Consider the following 17,252-nt stretch of genomic DNA (forward strand, 5'->3'; position numbering starts at 1 on the left):
TATTAAGTTGTCATAAATACTGTGAAATTCTGTTTTAAAACTCGGTCTGAAGCAGAAATGTAGTATGTGGGATATGAGTCGACACCCATAGTTCCATGTTTACAGTATCAGCAAAATATTATTCCCGACATAGGCATGTTTCTCTTGTTAAAAAAAAAAAAATCATCAATCAAGTGCTTTAAGTAGTATTAGTTTACTGTTCAAACAAGCCATGCTTTACTTCCCAAAGAGTACATGGGTAGCAATGGCAGGGTTGTATTATTTAAGAATAAAGAAGGGGCATGAGGCTGAAATACCACACACGCTTGGCAGGCAATGTATTCGTTAGATTTGTCTGACAAAATAATTCACAGGTGATCAGCTGTTCAGCATTCAGGGCCAGCTGCACAGAGGAGGAAGGACACAGAGAGCTGTGATGGACCTTAACATTTGTACAAGTGTCCTTTTTAGTTTTCATTGCTCACTGAACTCAGAAAAGGAGGTGTGCCAGGAGCCAGAATCTGGGCAGCAAATGCACTAGGTAATCTCTCTTCCAATAGCAGGAAATTGTCAATTGTGTCACAAAACCACTGCAAATCTTGCTTGCTTCATCTGGAAAGTATTTCTGGGTACAACCTCATATTGTGGCCTGCAAATTTTGTTACTCTGTTTTGTGGGGAACGTACTGTGAGTAATTTATGTCTAATGGAGTAGTGGTTTGATGCCACCTCTAATATTTTCCTGCTGTTTCACAGAAGGTTTGTTTTGTTGGAATACATTTGAATGTTCTTAGCAAAATTAGATTACAAAATAAAACTGGATTAAATTATGCAACTCATAGTGTATTCTGAAGTCATCCAGAGTACGACATACTGGTTCAAATTAAGCAGGGAAGAAAAAAAGTAGAACTTTGGTGTTCCGTGGTAGGTGCCTAGGCTGTACATGTTAGTGGCTCATGCAGTTAGTCAAAATATATTTCTGTTGCAATGTAATACTGAAATTGCAAAGTTCAACATTTAGCAGCACACCATTTGTTTTGTCTTTGGAGGATAAGGACAAAAGAGATGCAGAAAAATCTGCTAACCACACAAATATGACTGTGGTAAGAACATTTGTCCTAGCTCAAAGGAACATGCAAACACATAAAACAAGTCAAATGAAACTTCCCATGATTGATAAAAGCTTCCCTAATCAAGAACACTGTTCTCTCCTGCATCTATAGTAAGTAATTACAGCCTTATGTTCAAAGTTCGTAGAGGAAGAAAAAGAAATCACGTGATCTATCTGAGTAATAAAACTTCAAGAGTACGATCTACATCATTCTTCAATGAGTTTATGGGTTTATTTTTATTTTTTAATTCTCCAAGTGACCTGTAGTTTTACTGTAGCTTCATTGACACTGTTAATAAAGTGAGTCTGCCTTTTCCTTTCTGTCTCTTGCATGAGACATTAGACTTTACACTAGAAAACTATTGATCCCTGATATCTAATTTATTTCTAATGTATGTGTTATATTCCCTGTTTCACACACTCTATCTTACTATTAAACTGGTTTATAGAAATGCAGTAGAATTTTTACACAAAGCAATAGTTTTGGTTTATTCTTATCCTATAGATTTCCAGCTAGGTTTTGTGTCCTAGAAATCAGGCTGAGCTCAGAGTTATGCCATGAAACTACACTAAATTGGATATTTCATTAATAGAAATTTTCTGTTTGCTTTGGACATTCTTCTAGTATTTCATTGCTTGGGGGAAAAAGGCAAAAGAAAATAAATGAGTACAGTTGTTTTTTTACTCAGCTTTGCTAGAGATACAGAGGACTTTCTCTTTTGCGTGTTGCAGGCAGGTCTGAGGAGCCCTGAGTCCCCACAGTTTGGTTGTGCAGATACAACGTCCGTCTTCCCCGAGGGAGGACACCGAGGCTTGCAAATTAACATTTCCTGCTAAAATTTCTGGTAAAAGCTCCCTGCCAGAGCTATCAGCAGTCTGGATCACTGTCTGGGAAGAAACACTTGGTGCAGGGGAGGAAGAAGGAAATGGTGACTGTGAACTTATTAATGGTGTCGCCAGACAGGACTTTAATGTCTATTTTCTCTTGTTTGTTCTTTGGCATAAAGCTTTCGTGCTCGCAGCAGAAGGCCTAGGCCCATTGCATCCTTTCTTAGAAAAACCAGCAGAGTGAGAAAGCAAAAATGTTCAGGGTGGGAACATATTTTGGATAGTTGCAAAACAGATTAAACAAGCTTCCGTCTTGTCAGATGCCAGAATTTGTATCTCAAGGGAGATTGATTTTGGATGGATGCCAGTTTTCCTTGCAACTAATCAGGGTTTTTTTTGCATAGGTTGACACTTATTTCATTATATAATGACTAAGTGGAGCCTCTTTCTTTCATATAGCTCCTTCTTCTAATTCATCATTGTTATCCAAGTGAAATGAGGATGTCGCTGCCTGACTAAATGACGCAGCATGGAGCTCTGTGGCATGTGACAGAATAGCCCAGGCTCCTCACATCTCCACAGCTCCCACACTGATCCCTGTTGTAGGACAATTGTGCAAGTCTCAGCTACAATGTCAAATCTTTTTAGATGAGCCAGATAGATTTAGGTGTCAATAAAATTGTGCAGAAGGTGGTAGGTACCTGGTGATCTTAATATTTGAGAAGCTGTTTTGCTGCACTAGTCTCGACTGCTCTGCTCACGTTTTGCAGTCCTTGCCGGGGGGAGCCGAGAACCTGCTTATTTCAGAGATCACACGCAGTGCTGGTGCTCCAACAGCCCCTGTGGAAGGGTCCACTGTAGGGTCTGAGGACTTGTAACTTGAGGAAACTGATAAAGCTTCTGAAAAAAAAATTCCTGACATCCTACCCGTATTATAGGGAAGGCAAGCACTGTTTTAAAATGGCTGTCCAAATGACACATGAAAAGTCCACATCTGCTCGACCAAATGCACCTTTGAACCACTGTGTGCTCATAAGTGTTCATGATTTTATACAGCAGTTATCTGTCTATGCAGTTTGCAAGTGAATGCACGTGTTTACATTATAGATTTATTCAGTGTTTTTGCATCTTCTCTTCTTACCCCATGTTCTTATCCCTGCATGTTACAGATCTTTCCTTCAAACTGTGTAACTGCAGCAAGACTCTCTGTGAAAGTGTCACTGCTGTCATATAACTGGTAAAAGTATCTGATGCAAATATCTCCAGATGATGTCTCTCTTTCCTGGAAATCTCAAGGTTAAATAATTTATGTGAGGCCATTCAACATCTATAGCTTATTATCTGCATAATTATGGCTCTTGTACTTTATTTGAGAAATACAAACATTGTACCTGGAGAGTGTATCTACCACTCCACAGTACCAGTGTCAATGAACTTCACCGTGGGCAGGATTTCATCGTAAGTGGATATTTGATACCCAGCTGAATTTGTTTCCCAGTTAACGACTACAGTGACAGAGTGCTTTATGGGCTTCCTTGCTGATGGGTTGTTTATTAAAAAGGAGCTGCCCCATGGGAGACTGCTCTGCTGAGACCTCGGTTGCCACAGCTTTAGTCCTGTGAAACTTCACTAGGCGGTGGTAACATATTGGTTGCTTGTGCATTTGTAGAGAGAAAATCATGCTCCGTAATAATTCGTTTTATACCTGCAATGTCTTATTTGGCATATCCAGCAGTTCTTTTGTAAAGGAAATGCTATTTGTAGGCAGAATGTGCAGAGATTGCTTTGTATCAAAGAGTATAGTTAATTTTTTTAATCAGACTTTTTTCAGTTAAGTTAAATAAAATGGAGTGTGCCTTCCACAAATCCAGATAGAGTGAAATTCTGTTTACAAGAGAACTAGAATGAAAAGTTGCTTTGCTGCATGAAATTCTACTTAATTGCAATTCTGATTATAATGAAAACCCGACTTTATTAAAGACATGCAGAGTCTAGGGGGATCGGCATAACTGTAAAAAGGTTCTACTGTACTTAAGGAAAAAAAAGAGTGATCCCATCTACCGAGCGTGTAATATTTAACGAGCCCTGTGGGCTGGCAGGAGCAGTGTGTGTTACTGAACCAGACTTAAGCAGAAAACCAGTGTCAGGTTTCAAACTACCCTGTAGGTCCTCAGAAATGAAGAGGCATCTGTATTAGAGGAAACCAGTCACTCATCCCCTCAGCCAGTGAAGTTCCTAGTGGTCAGAAGAAAGAAGGGATCCCCAGCATTCTTAAATCCATTTGTCTGTTTTCCTCCTTTTGATAAATCCTGGAGTTAACCTGTTGGATTGGTCATTGCTGTGAACAAGCAAAATTAATGAGAAACCATAGAGTGAAAAAAGGATGTACTACGGTGAATTTCCTTGTATTTCTTAAAAAGACATCTTGAATATGCCTGCAGTCTCAAGTCTTCCTCCATTTATTGGAGACAAAGTTCTCTATGTAGAAAAGGTTTGAGTGCCAAGAACCTCTCTTTCGGTTTTCTCAAATATCAGTAGACAATTGCACTCAGCCTGGGAAACCTGTATTCAATAAACAAAAATACTGAAATGTTTCTTATCTGTATTCAGTGTTTCTCGTTCACTGTACTGGCCTCCGTCCCACTGACTTAGCATTTATTCTGCCTGTGAAATTACATCTCAGAGACTGCATCTTTGCTGTCTTTGAGAGCAGTTCCCAGGCAGGGTGCTGGATAGAGCACAAATGAGTTCATGCTTACTTGAGGTGGGCAGAGCACACCTTTTGGACCGTACAGAAAACCACATGCCAGCGGTGTCCAGCAGGTTCACAGACATCTGAGTGAGCTGTGTGAAGGTGTTGTGTGTGGCAGATGGCTGGCAGAATGGGGAAGAAGAAGGAGAAGGAGGCAGCTCCATACTGTCACTGTCCAGTCTCGGAGGACTGAAATGAACTGGCGCATCCAGGATACCCACGTATGCAAAGGCTGGAGATGTGTGAGATAAAGTAGCAATCACAGGAGCTCGGGTGCAGTTCTCAGTTGGTCAGGAGGGGGAATCTCAGCTTGCTACCTGCCCAGCTGTGACCTGACAGCGGTTTGCTGCAGGCCATTTGGCACTGCTTGGGAAATGAATGCTTTTATGACAATGGATGGCAGCAGATAGAAAAAATGATTATGGTCAGTAAAGCCTGAACTGTGTCAGCGCAAACAATGGGTTATTAATGACAACAGAAAAAGCAAGTTTGTTCCTTAACAAATGGAAGGCCTAGGACAGAATAGAGGTCTTCTAGGAAGCCTAGCAGATCCACTGACTGGTTTATCCTATTTCTGTGCTGTACTCTCTTGCTTTGCTTGGTCTGTTCGTGGTGATTGCAGCGTTGGTAGATCAAGGCATGAAAAGTTTGTTTGACATAAAGTAATTGGAAATCTTCCTGATAGACTGGAATTTCCTTTTAGTCAGCTGACTCTGTTCAAATCCAGATGGTTCAAGGAAAACTGCCACTGAAATTCATGTGCGTAAAGAAAAAAAATAAAACTGATAGTGATGGAGATCTATTGTATCCTCATGCATCTGTAATCATCTCTAAAATAAAACTAGCAAGTGGTATCCACTCGAAAGAAGAGAACTAGCTGACAGATATGAAACAGATTAGCGCTTATTGCTACACTCCAGGATCTTGCAGAATCACAAGAGAGCAAGCAGTTTTAATAATATTAAACAATAGAACTACTGTGCCATATTTAAGTCTCCCAGAGTGCCGTGCAGCTCAACTGTTAAAGTGCAGGCAGCAAGAATTTCCCTCTCGGCCAGAAGAATGTAGTATTTGTACTAAAGCGTCTGCTCAAGTGGGGGGATGGAAAGTCAGCTACAGCCTGCCTGCAAAATTAATACACCTGAGGCAGCAGTAGGCGAATGAGAAGTTCCTTTTCAGTTAGACAAAGATGTTGGTAAAACCGAGGCTGGATTTATTTGTTTGGAGTGATGCAAACCCCAGCGTATTTAATACTCTGGTTTCGAATGTGTCTTGGCTGATGACCTGCAAGACTTAAAGACCAATTTCTTCTCTGTCTTCTTGGCTAGCCATTACATCTGGGTAGAGGTTATTTCTGCCAACAGATGAGAGAGGATAGCACACTGAAACTTTTATATCGACGCTGGCGTATGAGGAGTTAGTTGGTCCCCAGAGCTCGGTTATAGCTCTCCTAGCCAGCGGAGTAGCCAGACTTGTATCAGGTGAGGGGAAAAGGAGAGGAAATAGGTCTCTCAGCCTTCTGGGAATTGCTAGAGGCACCGTTTTTATGTGGCTGCCTTTAAAGCATTTTGTGAGATAGAGTGTGGCTGGTTCTGATTGCAAAGGGGAAAACAGAGCGGTCTCAGAGTTGTTGGGAGTACAAGGGAATAGCTGCTGAAACTCAGAGAGGTGTAATATCCACACATCCGTGCTGTTCAGCTGCCCGCAAGCTAACATCTCACAAAGGCAATCACAACCCTTATTTGCAAGTAACCCCAGAATACCAAGGATGCCTGACTTCGGAGGACATTTGCTCTGAAGTATAGGGTATTCTAGCTGACCCTTGAATTTTGTCAAAAACAAATAAAACATGGAATTACGTGCTAGTGCCTTAAAGATGACCTCTTTTTTTCCTCTGGAGCAATTCAGTTTCTGCATGTTGCACATTCTATTCCTGTTGCCCTTAAGCTGGACTCTCCAAAAAGATAAACGCTTAAAAACTACATTTGACTTCGAACAGCTGAAAATGTTCATACTACTTTTTTTTTTTTTTTACATTGATAAAGGCATCCATTTCTGCAACCTATGTATAGAAAACCATTATTATAGGGTTTAAAAAATTCTTCTAAAGTACAAGCCAGATCATTTAAGCTGCTGTTTTTCTCTTAGCACAGGATGTAACTAGAAATGCTTTACAGCATGCCCTCACCACACAGAAATATTTGGCTATAGTTTCATGAGCAGCCCAGGGATCCAGCGTGCGGAGAGCTCACAGCCTCCAGGCAAAGATCTGTGCCTATGTGGCCTGAATGGAGAAGTTCTTGAAAAAACTTTCAGTCAGAAAGGGGGGACCTTAATGAAGACCCCAGTGAGCCATCTCAGTCTTAAGATGGTGAAGGCCTAGAGCATTTTAAATTCAGTGCTGGTTGGTCATAAAAGCATTTGGCAAAATGATGACCACGGGGCACAGACCAGTGTTACGGGTATTCACATCTCCAGGGTTGTTGTGGAGCATGAGAGTCACATTTTTCCTCTTCTAAACAGACAAACAGATGAAATTTCAAGCCCTGTGTACTTGTGTACAGCATACAGGTCTATAAGGGATCTCTGAGTCAGGTAGATGCTGCAGCAAATAAAACTTGCTAGATTTGAATAGCTTTTGATGTGCGGACCGATTTCCGTTCAACTTTGTTCTCTTTGGACAGAAAAAGTCAGTGTGGGTTAATGAGTAGATGGCTTTCTTTTTCTGACTTGTCTGTGATTTGTTCCGTCCCTTTTTGGTGTGCGGTTCGTTGAGAATGAGAACTCTCGTGGAAGTATGTAGTGTGAGATTTGCATAGTCGCTTTGCTGGAGTAGTATCTGCTTACCTTAGAAACCTATGATAACGCTGTGGTTATCGAGTCGTAATGTAAATTGTGTTTGAATTATCAGAAACTGTAATTTTGAATTTCAGAAGTCAGTGGGTGTTTTCCAGATATCAGCTATTATATTACCAGTGCCTGCTGCTGTCGGTTGGCCAGGAAGGAGGGGTCCTGACGCCGTGCCGAGGGATGCCGGGGCTCGGCACGAGGTGTGCTGAGACCGGCTCTCTCCTCGGTGCCTCGGTTCCTCTGAACGTGAAAATGGAAACAGGAACCATTTTCTCCCTCTACGAGTTTTGAGATCTGTGTAATAGTGCTGTCGGCACGCTAAGTGATAATGGCATTTATTTTATCACTTAAATACCCAATCAAGAATTAAATAATTCCCCCAAATTGTTAGCATGGTCTGTGTAAAAGTTCTGACCTTTCACAGTGGCGGGGACTGCTGACTGCCTTTTTGTCCTCTCATTGTACAACGTTACCACAGTGGGCCACTCGTCTGGGCCAGAGGCCACCTAGGTCTTACCGCATTACAAATAATAACAAAAGTCACTTTGGGTCAGCATCGTTAATTATTCCCAACAAAACGGAATGATTCACTTTTGCTAGTGCCATGCTTGCAGCTTGATAACTGAAGTTTCCTATAACGAATAAGGGGAGAATTTATAAACAGTACAAAATGATAGTTCTCAGTTGTGTCTAAAGTGTGCTAGAAGGCAGCGAGCCTTATTTCACAACAGTATTACTCCAGTTCTGTTCTAATTTAGCTTTACTTATTGCAGTAGAATAACACTGAAGAAATGCAGTGGGGAATTAGGCCCAGAATACAAACAAACAAACAAACATATATAGTAATTGTTGGCATGTGTGGCAAGCCGAACACGTAGCCAAAAATCAGCAGGATCCTCCTCAGGCCTGGGAGAGGCTTGGTGAAACTAGGATGGCCACAGTGTTCCGCGCTGTGTCCTGGCACACCAGTGAAGCAGTCCCAGTCCCAGCTGGGTGTAGATATCTTCTGGGTAGCTTCCTCGGGACCTGGGTTAACCCAAAACTTGCCTCCAGGCTGAGGAGTGGAAGAGGGGCTGGGTTTTAGGAGCAGTAAAGGTGTTGTCAGGAACTCGGGAATAAGAGAGCGGGTCTTGTGGCTGACAGGGCCAGCAGCCTGACTCGAGAGCTCTGGCAACTCATTACGCTTGATAAAGCTTTTCTTCTCACAAAAACTGCAAGCTGTCCAAATTCTGTGTTGCTAATGATGTGAATCAGAGGCCAGAGTTTGCCTCTCAAGAGCTCCTTTATGTAAAACTGGTTCACAACTGGTACTAAAATTTAAGAAATGCATTAAGAAAACAGAGGGTATGTTACCCCATCGCTTACACTGCCTGTTGTATAATTACATGGCAGCATCGCAGATAATTCTTCTAGGAATCAATTTAAAACAGAAAATAGATAAAAGGAAAAAGATACTGGAACAGAACCTCAGGTGATCTTCAGACCTTGTAATATAGATCTAAATCTGTATTGTTTTGTTTACAGAGATGCATCAGTGGGAACCCAATGTAGATTAATGTAAATGCTAGATTTTATCAAAGCAAATTGCAGTGAATCAGAATGCTACATTATGTAAATTACTGAGTCCGTGACATTTGCCTACATCTTTTATGAAACAGAAATAGGAAAAAATATCAAGGGCTGGAATTAACAGGTTTCATCGAGGTTGAACAGCAGTTTTGGTAAATTTTAATTGCCTTTCAGAACTCTTGTCTTTGTGTTTCAGCAAAGAATAAACTGACTACATACGGCTTAGCGTCTTTGAGAGCCGGGCTTACCTTTGTCCTTGAATCTGTTGAGCAAAGGCAGAAACCTTGGACACTTTGTTCCCTCTTATTCTTTATTCTAGCTGTTGTGGCCTCCAAACAACAAAAGAAGTAGCCGCATGGGGCCAAACTCCCACTTCATTTACGCTGAAGTAAATCCAGCACATTGTCTTTGTATTTGGTGGAATTACTCTGAATTTTCACTGTTGCTGACCAGGTCGGAATTCAGCCCATGGACTATAAAATTCATTTTATGCTCTGAATAGTTGTGCGTGTTAGGAAGATCTGCTTGTACCAATGTTAAGTTTGTAACAAAACAGTGATGTTAAGTGTCTAGATGTGAACAGTGATGTTAAGTGTCTAGCAGAAAGTGGATGGAAAATAGGGAGCTAAGTCTTAAATTCTCTGCTTAGGTAGATTTCCACTGAGAAAGAAATAGGTAAATGAATGCGGATTGGATTAGTATTCATGTTTCAGAAAGTGATAAAGATTGTTACAAACAAAAATATTAATAGTGAAAACCTATAGCTGATCCTGAACATGGAGAATTTCTTGCCCAGAAACGTTAGCCGTTAGCCACACCGAGTCACAAAGCCCCTCTCTGTTCAGATAGAGGCACCACGCTGGTTGTGACCTGGGTGGACTAGATCCTGGACCTCGTCATGCCAGTTTATACTGAGTGGGTTATTTCCTAGCTTTCAGCATCCAAGAGGATTTGGCTAAGGTTTCTGAGAAAGGGTATTATCATGTAGAATTCAAATTCCTGCTGTTAATAGACCTGAATCCATTAAGGTTTAAGGTATGGTATGAATCTGTGAGTTCATTTGAGCTTTCATTTTTTGGGGTGATAAATTTGTGCTTAAAAGAACAGGTTAAGAAAAAGGATATTTTTTCTTTGTAAAATTCATCCCTTTATTTTTCTTGGAATTATCAAGATTCAGTTTATGTTAACAGTCCTGTAGCTCCTAGCATATCGTCATGACCAAGACTGTCAAATCTTGCTGTGATGAGTCAACTCATGCTGATTTATATCGTGTACCTAGTATATGTAGAAAACTTAAGTATATATTTTAAAATTAGATAAAAACACTTTTTTGTGATGTCTTAAAATACTGATCTGAGTAAAATGATGAATTTTGCTGGCTGTAGTCCATTAGGACCAGTGATAAAGTCTTATGTCTAATCACTGTAGTTATCAGTGTCATATATTAGAATGAGTCAGGGCCTTGAGGTTGAAGTCTTTATTTGAAGAGGCAGTTACTTAGTGTTAAACTACTAACAGAAATTCTCTTCTCATTGTCTGCTTTCTAAACCCAGATGTTAGCTGTACAGCAGCAGTTTCCATCTGCAATCCATTCAGCAAAAGTTTATGTCACTTCTTTGTTGAAGTCAGTTGCAGGAAAAACAAGCTGTCACATCTCCTCCCGCAAACTCTAATCTGGAAAAGGCGAGAAGAGCAGCAGGAGCAGAAATGCTTCCAGCTGCCTTTTGGGGGGGGATACTAGCAGGAGGCCAGGGCTGCGCATGGCGATTACATGCCCAGACGAAGAGTCATTCCTGTCATCCGCGCAGCCCCATCTGTGGCAGAAGGGAAGTGATGGAGCAGTTGTGGATTGTGGAGGAGGGTTTGAGCGCTCCTGCTCCCCAGGACGCCAGCAGCTCCCTGGCCAGCCCTTCTCGTGAGCGGGCAGCGCTGCAGCAGCTCGCGGCCCCGGCTCTGACGAGGGTTACCTTGGGCTGCCCAGGGCTCTGCCTTAAAACATCCCACAAAAGCTTCATAAAAGGAGTGATTTAAGAAAATCAGCCTCTGGAAGGAATGCGTTTGCCCCTCCATAGCAGCAGTATTGCCTGGGAGTTAATAGCCAAAGGATTTTTTGGGGGCTGACTCTGCCCTTTTAGGAGGTTTGCTCTCCTCTCCAATTGCTAATGGTAAGAGAGGCATTTTGGAGAAAGCCAAGATGTGAGACCTCTAGCAAATAGGAGACCTGTGGGCTGCTTTGATGTGTCCCACATGCCAACCAGGCAGTTTATCACCATAGGGAGCATGTGGATCAAGCTGGCTTTATTTCCACCCTTTATTCCTTTCCACATTTATTCGTTGAGCAAGTTAATTTAAAGTTTTTCTAGCTGTAGGAAGAAAAAAAAAAAAAACAAAAACCAAACAACCCAGCAGCCATGAACAGACCATTCCTGTAGATTCTGTTCTGGTAAAATGTGAAGAATGACTCATAGCGAGAAGTACTTTACCAGGTTATATCAGGTCAGCATTGAGTTTGTTGTACTTTAATCAGATCAGTCACAGTTGTTTGGGTCTGTCTTTTTAAAGCTCATTTCAGTTGTTTTTATTTACCAAACATTCGCTTTTCTCTGGACGTTGGAAACATGAAGTATTTCTATCAGCAATTTCAACGTTTGCAATTTAGCTGCTACAACATGCAGATCATTTGTGGCGAGTGTTAAGCTGCAGGCAGTAGAAGCCCTCCCCATTGACAGCTATCATATGTGCGTCTAATGCCATTGCCTTGGGATGGATCTCACTTTGTGCCAGGGCCAGGCCTGGTTCGACAGGACAGAAAATACAGTGTTCAAATAAGAAAGGGAAATTTGGGGGAAAATAAGTGCTACCAGCAGTAGTTCAGCAGGTCAGAGAATGTAAAATGGCTGCAATTGCTGTGTGTAAGCATTTAAAGTAGCCTGGAGCTGATTATCTGCTGTGTCTCTAGAAGCAGAGGGTGTAAACACTTGCTGCTGCCGTAACTGAGCTGCTGTCTGCAATTAAAGCTAACTAGTAGTTGCTGACCTGCAGCCTGCTATTACAGGCATCTCTCACTCCCCAGACCTAGAGGAACTGAGCTGCAGCAATTGTGGAAGTTGCACTAGCACAGATGAGCCAAAAAGGTTTGCATTTTCAAATTAGTTACTGTTGCAAACTATTCTAGCATTTAGATGTCTTTCAGACCATGAGCCCTGGCACCAGCCTGCGCTCTTGGGATGGTTTAAGTATGGGCCTGCAATGGGAGCAGGCTATGCTGTCAGAAATCTGCAGCAGGACCCTTTCCTATCATCTGTTTGATTTGCTCTCTGGCTCCAAGTTACAGGCTGGCCTTTAAGGTTGTTTGGCCAAGAAAGGATTTTCAGAAGACTTGCATTCATAGTCAGGGTGCTCAAAGTGTCCTGGACTCAGGTCTCGCCACAGTCACATATGCTGTACTTATTCATGAAGTTTGCATCAGCGGCTCTTTGGCAAGGGACCAAGCTCTATCATGATCAATTCCAGGAACCTACAACTAGTTTTACCTCTCTGTCTTCTCATACTCTTTCTTACAGGTTTGTGCCTGCCTGGAAGGCTGTCACATGCACAAGTCGTGTCTGTCAATCTGAAAATGTACTTGGGTCTTTGTTTTTCAAGTAGGAAAGAAACTTCAAGGAAGAAGTAGCAGAACTTGGGTTTGTGCAGTTGCTGCACATGTGAGCTTTGGCTGGGTTTGGTTTTGTTACAAGCTTGCAGCATTAGAGGTATTTTTAAAGCTCATTTAGTTCACCGATAGTTGAGAGTTTCTGCTAATCCTTGCTGAAGCCTTGATTTTTGACACAGGACTTAATCAGCATGTTACTTCTCAGTGCTACCAGCAGCACACAAAAAGTTGAAATGATTAATCAAGTTATTTGAACAGATTTCAACAGGATTAAGAATTAACTGGAGTTCACCAAAATTTTCCAGCTGAGATGCAGACTGGGGTTTTTCTTCTACTCAGGACAGCAAGTTAACATGTAACAAGACAATTTATCTCATTTGGGCAGTCCTTGTAACTTAAGCTTAAATGGTGCGTAGACGGATATTTTCAGTGTAGAAATGGCCACAGGTTTCTGGCAGAAAAGTGTTTTTCAGGCTCAGTCCTTTAAATACTTTGATGACTATTCATTCACAACCTTTTAAAAGAAAGAAGCATCTGGAAAGCAATAACTGGCAATGCTGGATTTATCTCATTTGTTAAAATTCCCCTTGGACTGGGACTGATTGTCCAAGGGCACGCTGGCCTGATAGATGGGGTTTTACATACCCCCAAACACCAGTGAAGTTCAGCTCTGGATCTGAACCTCACAGCTCAGGTCCATCTCTTGGTGAAACTGAAAACACTTGCTGCTTTATGCTGGCAGCTGGAGTGTACAAAACAAATATTTCAAAATTTAATTTGAAGTGTGGTTATGGTCAGAGAAGTGACTGTAAAAAGGCATCTCTTACTCAATAGATACGCTCCCTCTGCGTCCTTCAGGCATTTCTGCTGATCTTACTGATTCAGGACAAGTAGTTACTACTGTGGGTGCTGCAAAACCAGTAACACTGGTGCAAGAGCTGGATTCCCTCCTGCTAGGTGCATTATCAGCAAAAGTATTTGCTCTTTTCTAGTGCAGATTTTGAATAATTGGATGATGGGCCACAAGGGAGAATAAAGCAGCTTGATTTTTCCAACTGAAGAGAGATTTTTGGTCTCAAATTAGAAAAAATTGACTGGAGAGTATTTAAACTAAGCCAATCTGATCCAGAATGACTGAGAGTAAATCTGAAACCCCTCCATGTCACTTTAACATCAGCTTTTAGAGGCCCTCTTAAATAACACAGGCAAACACTGGTTCCTGGCTTGTTTTTGCAAGCACTATGTTGCCATTTTTCCTTGACTCATGTTTCTTGCTTATTTAATGTTGCAGTGATGATTTCCAAGTTGATAGATAAAGTCACACATGAGAAACTCGAGGGCTAGGCAGTGGAGCAGTAAGGTCATAGAAAGAATGGAGCATGTAATTCTAAAAGATTTTTCTGTGGGATGTGCTGATGATTCTTTAAAATTACTTAGTGGAAAAATTCTAGGCTGCAAAGCAATAAATCTGATCTTCAAGTGTGGTTTTACTTTGAAAAACAACAATGTAAAAATGCCACCTTTGTGCTCAACAGATCTTTTCTTTGTACATACGAATCCAGAGACGTCTTCCGTTTACTGCATTGCCAAAAAAAATTTTCTCCTGCTTTTTTACTCCAGTTACCTTTGAAGAGCCTATGTAACTCCAAGGACCATTGGTTGGGCTCTGTTTCCTGTTTTGAATCAGGAGCATTGTTATTCCTGCTTTTTAGTTTTCATTTCTGAGACAAGAGGTGAAAAAAATATTTAAGCACATGAAAGTGCAGATACTTGCCTCGTGGGAATTCCCAAAGAACCTAACCTGTGCAATCCTGTTAGAGTCTCCCTCTGTATTTATGTGTTTAGCTGCTTTAGAAAGTCCGTCCCATACCAACTGAAGAGTCATTCATGTTCAAGCTTGATTAATGATTAATCATATCAAAGAGAACCAGTTGTGATAAACAGCACTTCTGGTCATTGACCTCCATTGCTTGAAGTGACACATGAAAAGAAAGGATCCCAGCTCAGTTCTTGCACCCTAAACTAAACTGTTTGCCTGTGTTACTTGAACAGAATCTAATGTGGGAATCGCTGGCGTGCAGAAAGCATGGCATATGACAGCATTTTTGCAGGATTTTTCAAAGCAAAGTTGCATGCTGAATACACGCATCGTCAAGTACAAATATCTGAGTTCTGAAACCTCCCCTGGAGGGGCTGGGCAGGAAGGAGGGAATGCAGCAAAACGCCCTTGGAGAAATGAAGTTAGTGTATTTTTGTAGCACTCTCGGGCACCTGTTACATGTGAAATTCTAAGAGCCGAGTTACGTATTTTTGCCTTTCTCCAGGAGATTTAATGCTTTTTTTGACTTTAAAAAAAGCAATTTTTAAACATTTCGATGTTTTGCAGAACAGCTGGAGTGATACAGAGGATATGGAAAAATAACAATCTGTCTACCAAACTTTCATGACTAATCCATTACTTTAAGTTTAAAATAACAATAAAAAAATGAATTGAAGAACAGCTTGTTGATTTCTAACTGTGTTAATGCAGCTTAGCGTATAAAGTTACAAAAGCAGAATAAGACCCTCATGAAGAGGCAGCCTCATAATGATAGCAATATATCTGTGAGACAGTGGTAAATAAGAAATGTCTTCTCAAACAGAATAAATAAGAAATAAATAAAGAAATAAATAAAGAAGAAATGTCTTCTCTAATCTAATTTTTCTTCTTCCCTAGGTGTATATGTGTTAATAAGATCCCTTCTTATTTCTTCTAGGCACCAGTAACAGATGTGCAGTTTGGCCCTATGAGACTTCATCAAGATCAACTTCAGGTAATACAACAGTTCAAACCGAAGTCTTAAAGAAGTTTCTAAAACATCACAGATGTTAGCTTAAAATTTATGACTGGAATTTTTTGAGTATAGAGGTCTTCACAGAGCATTTTTGTCAAGTGACAATGTGCACCTAACAGATTTTTATGACGACATTCTATGTGATGTCCTAAAAATCCTGCCTAACTATTTTCTCCAAACATCTTTCAGCTCATAAAAATAGAGCTATCTGTAGTTCTTTCTGCTATGAGTTAGCTCGTAGTCAATTTAGTGTGTGCCTTGTTTTGTATTTTACTGGTAGTCAATTCTTAATCAAAATCTCATCAAAATGATACTAAGCCAAATGTTCTGTCAAGGTCTGTTACACCAGCATTATTAGTAGCATCAACCAAACTTGCAATATCATCACAAAAGGTATGAAGTGAGCTTGGCAAAGTATGTTTTTTTGTTATTCATTGTTGACCGGGATTAATTCATCCTCGTTTATCTCTTTATTAATAAAGTTCGTATGTCAGTTGTCCCCTTACTTTGTCTGGGATGGCTGTGAGGTTTGCAGATATATGACTGCTTTGGACTTCCACTGAAAATTCTCCTGTATCCCAAGGCATACTGAACCATTAATAATCCAAGATGGTCCTCAGTCAGTAATTACCAAACTCCTGAGTGAAAGTAATCTGGACCTGAGAATTTGAAAATGTCTGTCTTCAAGACCTGCAGTTCAACCTCTTCCTGAGCTATTGTCAGAACAGACAGGAATATCATCAAACATAAGATTTAGGACAGCCTCATCCAGGTGTTCCCCAAGTATAAATCAGAAACATTCCTCAAATATTTCTGCTTCCTTTATTGTTATTAATGATTGTATCGCTTTTGTCCAGTCAGGCCACTCTCAAATTCTACCGATTTATCCTGGTAATATAGCTGGCAGGTATGAGGGAAGGAGAAGTTAGACAACATCACATTTGTGCCAGAGTCAATCATGCAACTCAGATCTACTTACTTTCTGTGCTATTGCTGAAAACCATTCTTCCACTCTTAAAGAGTGTATAAATTAACTTCACTAAATATAGCCCAACCTATGACATGTTTTTGCAAACAGTTTTGCAGGTTGCTATAAAAGGAATCTGAACTAAGTGAGTACAAAGTCCTTCATTCTTACGAAAATATGCAGTGCATGGAAATGTTAAGATTTACTGGTAGACGTTCCACCAACCTGGCCCAAAGTGTAACCAGCACTGGAATTCCTAAAACCACTCAGAAGATAAACGGCAGTGGGATGAGTGCAAGTTACACATGCTCCTCATTATTGTCTGAACAAAGCATATATCTAAGTGCGGTTTGATTAAATTACTGAAAGATTGGTGTCTTGGGACAATGGACCAAATGCTGGTTTAGTTTTCCATCTTTCCCAAAAGGCTGCATATACTGCGTCATCCACAAAATCAACACTAGCATAGATCTATAGTCTGCCATTCTGTGTATTCTTTCAGGCAAAAGAAGTTTTCTCCTACAAAATACTATCTTGACGCAAAGCACAATCACATCAATGAGTCTTCCTTAGCGGACTTTATGTTTATCTTCTGTACCATGTTCAATCTTCGAATTTGAAATACGTTTTAGAAGGAATTGGGCCTTATCATACTTAAGAGTATGTAGGCGTTGTATTGATTTTAAAAAGGCTCAGAGAGATTAATGTTAT

General features: G+C 40.7%; 1 protein-coding gene across 6 annotated transcripts in view; it reads left to right on the plus strand.

Moving 5' to 3' along the window:
- PDE8A (phosphodiesterase 8A) overlaps positions 1-17,252 on the plus strand; it is a 160,885-nt gene that overhangs the window by 107,541 nt on the left and 36,092 nt on the right. For 5 of the 6 annotated variants that reach the window (XM_087745064.1, XM_087745065.1, XM_087745060.1 and 2 more), the window contains exon 2: positions 15,497-15,553. In XM_087745064.1, the coding sequence (XP_087601190.1) occupies positions 15,497-15,553 (57 nt within the window). Of the gene's footprint in view, positions 1-14,715; positions 14,981-15,496; positions 15,554-17,252 lie in introns of those variants that run through there. The other variant, XM_087745063.1, reaches the window with a different exon arrangement.

Source organism: Nipponia nippon, unplaced genomic scaffold (genome assembly GCF_047370975.1).
Source record: "Nipponia nippon isolate SJK-2023a ecotype South Korea unplaced genomic scaffold, ASM4737097v1 scaffold_9, whole genome shotgun sequence".
In the NCBI taxonomy this organism is placed as follows: Eukaryota; Metazoa; Chordata; class Aves; order Pelecaniformes; family Threskiornithidae; genus Nipponia; species Nipponia nippon.